Raw genomic sequence first — 7500 nt, 5'->3', positions numbered from 1 at the left:
AAGAATAGCTACAAGATATGTAACTACCTACTAATATGTAATATCATATGCTGAGTATAGCACTGATGAAAAAAGGTTAGATCCGGTACCGTCATAGAGATAACAAACACTGTAACAACATATGAAAATGGGTACGTATTTTACTATAGAGAATAAGAATAACAGATGAAAAATTAACTTTATATTCAATGGCTAAATAGGGTAATACGTCTTATCCTAAAAGACATAACATCATTACATTTCAAGTGAAAAAAAAAAATCAATGTAAGGAAATGGTAAGATTATCTAAAAAAAATAGAAAGAAGTAAAACAACACATTTCTAGCCAAGAACCCACCAAGGAGATGTTGCGTGAGAGAAGCGACCTCGACGACCTGGCGACAGTAGTGGCATCGCGTGAGCATCGGACAGGCTCGCCAATAGTGCATGTCAAGGCCGTTGTCGCTAAAGGACTCATCGTAGGCGCCGCAGAAGATGCAGGTCCTGTAGACACCAGGAGAAGTTGGGTTGATATTGGGTACTGACGAAACACCTTTCTTCTTCGTTTTCTTTATTTATTTTGTTTTTCTTTTGTGTGTGTGTGATTTAGGCGTTTCTGAGTATTGTTTTGGGGTTTGGAAAGATTCATCTGGAGTTAGAAAGTGAGCATTTCGAAACTGATGGCCTATCCTACATTAACTTTCTCGTAGATCTTTTTCTTATCCATATACACTCGAAATATGGTGTAAAGAATCTCAAGGAGCAATTCTTACGATCTGTTTTTTATTTAAAATGTTGTCTCCCTCCTTTAAATCTCGTTGATTTGTTTCCCTGACAGGATCTCTACACCTGACGCACAGGTGGGCGAGAGAAATATAAAAATTGAAAATAAAAATATAAAACAGTCACTTCAAAAGCATAGTCGAACTAAGCGGCTTAACAGGGGCCTACGTAGTCGCCTAAAGGCCCTTGATATTTTTTTATTACTTGTAAATATAACAAATATGCAATGTCATGATATCTGATCACTATCAATTGGGTCCCTTAGAGTAAAGGAAATCATTTGACCAGTACATAACGAAAATTACAACATTCGTATTACTTAGTCCCCGAAACTGAATTCTCAGACATTGACAAAAGTAAAATTGGGTCCGCCCTGTATACAATCCCTCGCCCATGAAAGTGACGCATTCATAAGATGTATATATTACAGTACCCCCGCCGGGTGGCTGGTGCACCAACGATCAATAGCAACAGCAACAGGTCCGTCTCATCCACCCGCTCCATCCTGAGGGGGGAGGGGGTGGGGTGAAGTGAGGCAGAGGGGGGGTGGGTGCAGGGTCTTGCTGATTCATGACGTGACTCATACGTGGAGACAGAGAGAGAGAGAGAGAGAGAGAGAGAGAGAGAGAGAGAGAGAGAGAGAGAGAGAGAGAGAGAGAGAGAGAGAGAGAGACAGACAGACAGACAGACAGAGAGAGAGAAAGAGAGAGAAAGAGAAAGAGAAAGAGAGAGAGAAAGAGAAAGAGAAAGAGAAAGAGAAAGAGAAAGAGAGAGAAGGAGAAGGAGAAGGAGAAGGAGAAGGAGAAGAAGAAGAAGAAGAAGAAGGAGAAGGAGAAGGAGAAGGAGAAGGAGAAGGAGAAGGAGAAGGAAAAGAAAGGAAAAGGGAAAGGGAAAGGGAAAGGGAAAGGGAAAGGGAAAGGGAAAGGGAAAGGGAAAGGGAAAGGGAAAGGGAAAGGGAAAGGGAAAAGGAAAGGGAAAGGAGAAGGAGAAGGAGAAGGAGAAGGAGAACGAGAGAAAGAGAGAGAGAGAAAGAGAGAGAGAGAAAGAGAAAGAGAAAGAGAAAGTGAAAGAGAGAGAGAGAGAGAGAGAGAGAGAGAGAGAGAGAGAGAGAGAGAGAGAGAGAGAGAGAGAGAGAGAGAGAGAAAGAGAGAGGGAGAAAGAGAAAGAGAAAGAGAGAGAATTGTACATTCGATTAAGATGTATGCATGTATGTCTATGTATTAACGTATGTATGAATGTATGTATAAGAGTGTGTTATTGTCTGTGTCTGCATCTGCATCTATCTGCGCTTGTGTGTACATGAACTTAATAATACACTTTAAAAAAATATCCTAACTTCCAATTTTCCTAAAGTAAAGATCACACGAAGCCAGGCAGACCAGATGCCGCAACAAGGTCATGGATCGCCCTTTGTCTTGCCCCCCCACCCCCTTCCTCCTATTCCGTGCTTCCCTCCTCCTCCCTTCCTACCATGCCTCTCCCTTCCTCCCTGTTCTTCTCCTTCAATCCCTCTCCCTCTTTGTTTTCCTCCTTCTATCCTCCTCTCCTCTCTTCTCCTTCCACCTTGCCTCTCTCTTCCTCCCTCTTCTCCTTCTCTTCTCCTCTCCCCTCTTCGATACCTTCTACCTTGCCTCTTTCTTCCTCCCTCTTCTTTCCCATTTGTCCCTGTACCCTCTCCCCCTTCTCCTCCTTCTATCCCTTTTCCTTTTTCTCTTCTCTTTCTATACCTCTCCCCTTCTCTTTCCTTCTATCTTCACCTTCTATCCCTCTTTCCTTCTCTTGCCTTCCTTCTATCTTCTTCTATTCCTCTTCTTCTTCTATCCCTCTTCCCTTCCCTTTTTTCCTTCTATCCCTCTCTCTCCCCCTTCAAACAAACCTCCCACTCCACCTACTTGTCCTCGGAGTCTCCAGGCGAAAGCTCGTCCTCCATGACCCTCAAGTCGGACCTCGAGCGATTGAGTCTCGAGAGAGCTCTTCCTCGGACCTCAGCCTCGTCGGGGGTGATGCTGATCTGCGGCACCGGAGGGTAACCAGTGCTGCCCACGCTGCTGGCACTGCTGCCCGTGCTGACCCCGCTGCTGCTGCTCGGCGTGCTGGAAAGGGTGGGGGAAGGGGAGGGAGAAGGAGAGAGGGAGGGGTGAGGTGGGGGGGGGAAGGGGGAAGGATGGGGTGGGGGGAAGAAGGGGGAGGGGTGGGGTTGGGTGGGGAGGAGGTAGTCGGACAAGGGTGGGGGAGTGGGAGAGGTGGGGGGTAAGAAGGGGCGGGGGATTTGGGATGGTGGGGTGGGGGGGGGGGGAGATAGCCAGGAAAGGGAAGAGAAGAGAGGAGATAGAAGTAAAGGGGTTGGGAAGGGGGATAATGGTGAAAATGGGTAACGGGGGGAGGGGGGGGTAAGTGATATGAACCGAAGGGGGGGAGAATGTTAGATGATAGGGAGGGGGAGATATGAGACGGTAATAAAGGAGTAGGAATAAGAGAGAAGAGGAAGGGAGAAGATTAAATCGGTGGGAGGAGCAGATTAGAGGGGCGAGACAACGGGGGGGGGGGGGGGATGGAAAGTTAAGGGGGTAGTGCCGAGGAGAATGACAAACAGGGGAAGGGGATAAATGGATAAAAAAAAAAGTGGATAGGGAGGAGGGGAAAGAGGGATAAAAGAGAGAGGGAGAGAAGAGAGAGAGATTAGATATCCGAGGTTGTTAATGAGATAATTGCCCGGCTGTATCACGCATGTCATGATAGAGAGGGGCAGATCGATATCGTAATTTAATTAATCATTTAACTACAGAGAATATATAACACTGATAGAACTGCTGTAAAGAGAGACTAGACGAATAGAGACTTCTAAAAAGGCAGAATCAGGAAAGAAATAGAAAGACGGTACAGTATAAATCAAAGGGTTATATTCATTAGTTTATGGATTAATGTGTGATGCTATATGCATTGTTGAATATGTTATCGCTATATGACTGTTATTGTATTTAATATCACAATATGCATTACCTGTAACTTTTTTTTCTTTTTTATATTATTTGCCTATCTATCATTGCAGCTTAAATTACTTTTGCGCAAATGGTGGCAGCATTGCGCATGCACATAAACAGCTTTTTGTGTTGCGTGCACGATTAAGCACGAATTAAGTATAAATATATATAAAAAAAAAAGGTATATATCACTTGATATTAATTGATGTTCCATGACCAGTTCAATACTTTTTGGCCGACGCAGCATGGCATGTATCAAAAATCAATTATATAATGCAAATGAAGATATGCAAAGCCTAGAAAGAGTTTTCCTAATTTGTGTCTTTTTCATTCTGCAGACGTTGCCCTGGTCCGCACAAGCAGCATGATCAATGTATAAAATATGTGTTAAAGCCTCGATTGCAATACAGCATCAACGAGAGACATTTAACGATGATGCAGTGCAATGTGGGTTTGCTTGATTGTGCTTGACACCGAGGCAAATGAGGTTCGTTCAGTTATCGACGTCCTTTTATTACGATAAAAAATGATTGTGATTGGGAAAGCTCCCCCAGAAAATGGAATTTAAAGGTTTCTTTTAAATATGATAGGTGGTGTGTATAGACAAACAGACACACACACACGCACACGCACACGCACACACACACACACACACACACACACACACACACACACACACACACACACACACACACACACACACACACACACACACATACAGTTACACACACATTCAGACACACACACATACACACACACACACACACACACACACACACACACACACATATATATATATATATATATATATATATATATATTTATATATTTTGGGTCAAAATTCCTTAGGAACAATAGTGCATCCAAGCAATGTTACGTAATTAGTGAAAAATGTAATTATCTTCCACTAATAAATGGAACGTAACTGAGGTCTTTTCCGCCGGTGTTTAAATGCTTTGTAATTAAAAAGTTCAACAGAATTTCTGATTTGATCGGAAAGCGATTAAATCTTAAATTGAACGGATAGAGTAGCAACGCTATGGGGAAAGAAATGGAATGACGGAAAAAGGCAATTCAAATAAAAGCAGGGTGAAGTGAAAGATGATAAAATTGGATAAATGTCGTAGGGAACGTAACTGGAAGAGAAACAAAATAAGGGATAAATGGAAGAAAGAAAAAGAGAGATGCCTCGGTAGCTTTTTTTTTTATTAAGAAGATGAACACTCATTTGTGTGTGTGTGTACTGTCTCTCTCTCTCTCTCTCTCTCTCTCTCTCTCTCTCTCTCTCTCTCTCTCTCTCTCTCTCTCTCTCTCTCTCTCTCTCTCTCTCTCTCCCTCTCTCTCTCTCTCTCTCTCTCGCTCGCTCTCTCTCTCTCTCTCTCTCTTTCTCTCTCTCTCGTTAGTGTGTGTGTGTGTGTGTATGTGTATTGTCTATTTATCTATCTATCTGCCTTCCATACACTCCACGCTGTATGTACGTTATATAGACACACACACACACACACACACACACACACACACACACACACACACACACACACACACACACACACACACACACGCGCACACACACACACGCACACACACACACACACACACGTACACACACACACACACACACACACACACACACACACACACACACACACATATATATATATATATATATATATATATATATTTATATATGTGTGTGTGTCTGTTTGTGTGTGTGCTTGATTGTGATTGTGTGTGTTGTGTGTATATCCATGCTATGCTATTAAAAATCCTCATGAATACTTAAAGACGTATACAACCAATTCCCAGAACACCCCGCTTTACAAGTAGAATTAAAAAGAAAAAGAAACCCTGATTTATGGCCAAGATAAACGGTCCTGACGCCATGAGATCATCGATCATGGCAGAGACGTCAGATGTCAGCCCTCAGACAGAATTAATGCTTCTAGTGCATGTCTTTGTTTTACCTCCGCCCAGCTTTCAAAACTGCATGATGCTTGTAGAACGTTTAACAAAATTATTAGAAGAGATTATGTAACACTTTTCTTTCTGAAGATTCATATATCCAGATGAATATTTCAATTATATTAGCTTCTTGCTTTTACAGACACTTAATGTACTGGATTATATGATGTGCACTGTACTCACTATACGTCATTTTCTTTAGGTATGTGTAGTTACCTTCTTTTTAGTTTTCCATTCCTTATATCGTTAAAGTTGACTTCGACCTGACCTGACCTGGTCATTTTTACTCGTCTGGGGGGAAAAAGTTGTTTATCTGGCACTCTTACATCGTTCATCTAAGACCGTCAAACAACAGATTCCATTTAGGCTGATTTTGATAATAGCGAAAATCCCATTCTTCTAAAATCACTCTATACTACAAACATCTCTCTAAAACGTATTCTCATCATGTTACCCTCCATCTTTTCCTACTTTTTTCTCTCTTAAAATTAACTTCTACAAGAAAATATACATTCGCATTCAACGCCGTCCAGCTCTTTTTATCAGATTACATCACTATATCTCCGCATTTTGACAGCCTTCTGCAGTGAGCTGTGTTCTTGTTTCATCTGGTTTGCTTGTTTGACAGCGGTCGTCGATCGATTCTCGCTGCGTCTGCTTTTCATGTCTGTACATATTCAGAATTTAAAATGTCCTTTGTTATCTCTCGAGGTCTGTGTCTGTATCTGTGAATATATATATATATATATATATATATATATATATATATATATATATATTGTTTTGTTTTTCTTTTGTTTTTGTTATCTCTCTTCTCTTCACTTTTCTTTTCTCTCCTTCTCTTATCATTGCTTTATCTTATCGTTAATTTTATCTTATCTAATTCAATTTTATCTTCTCTTATCTTCTTTCAACTTATCATCTCTTATATTTTTAATTCCCTTTTCTCTGTTCTTTTCTTTCTTTCATCTTCCATAAACAGACACAGACAAAAACAAAACAGAGAACTTACCATCTCAAAGTTTCTACGATTCATAGAGACACCAAAATACGGTTCCCAAATACACTTCTTTCACGGGGACCGTAAATAGTATACGTATAAATGAACTAGTTTATCATTGCAAGTGTGAGTGTTGGCGGGCGAGCAAGTGAGGCGGATTGGCAACACTGACGTACAACAAACAAACGTGCGTGAAAGGGGTGGGGGGGGGGAGAAGGGGGGGGGGGGCTGTCCTTTTCTTTTCTCCCTTCTTTCATCTCTATTCCTCCTTTCTTCTCTCTTTCTTTCTCTTTCTTCTTTATTCTTCCTTCACTATCCTATTTTTCTTCCACTGCATTTTGTTTTTCGTTTTTCTTCCTCCTTCTCTCTTACTTCCTTTTCCCTTTTCTTCACCTCCTATTATTCTTCCCTTTTTATTCCCCCTGTTTATGTTCTCTCTATTATTCATACATAACAAAGCTGAGCGTGAGCAGGGGTTAATTCCCCCCCTCCTACCCCTTCGTAGCACATGAATAATCTGACCCCTATGACTCATCCATGCATACGTGTACACACACTCTCTCTCTCTTTCTCTCTCTCTCTCTCTCTCTCACACACACACACACACACACACACACACACACACACACACACACACACTAACACACACTCGCACACACAAACACACACACACACACACCCGCACACACAAACACACACACACACATACACACACACACACACACACACAGACACACACACACACACACACACGAAATATGCACACATATATAAAAAACACATACAAATCAGAGCT

The 7500-nt window shown here is 41.7% G+C and overlaps 1 protein-coding gene across 1 annotated transcript in view; it reads right to left on the bottom strand.

Annotated features, from left to right (window-relative positions):
* The window catches only part of LOC125039285 (centrosomal protein of 104 kDa-like), an 89224-nt gene that overhangs the window by 3388 nt on the left and 78336 nt on the right, over positions 1 to 7500 (bottom strand). The window contains exons 14-15 of the mRNA XM_047633121.1: positions 2654 to 2854; positions 337 to 482 (exon numbers count right to left, since the gene is read on the bottom strand). Of these exons, the coding sequence (XP_047489077.1) occupies positions 337 to 482; positions 2654 to 2854 (347 nt within the window). The remainder of the gene's footprint in view (positions 1 to 336; positions 483 to 2653; positions 2855 to 7500) is intronic.

Source organism: Penaeus chinensis, chromosome 27 (genome assembly GCF_019202785.1).
Source record: "Penaeus chinensis breed Huanghai No. 1 chromosome 27, ASM1920278v2, whole genome shotgun sequence".
Classification (NCBI taxonomy): domain Eukaryota; kingdom Metazoa; phylum Arthropoda; class Malacostraca; order Decapoda; family Penaeidae; genus Penaeus; species Penaeus chinensis.
This window is presented reverse-complemented; position numbering and strand designations above follow the sequence as displayed.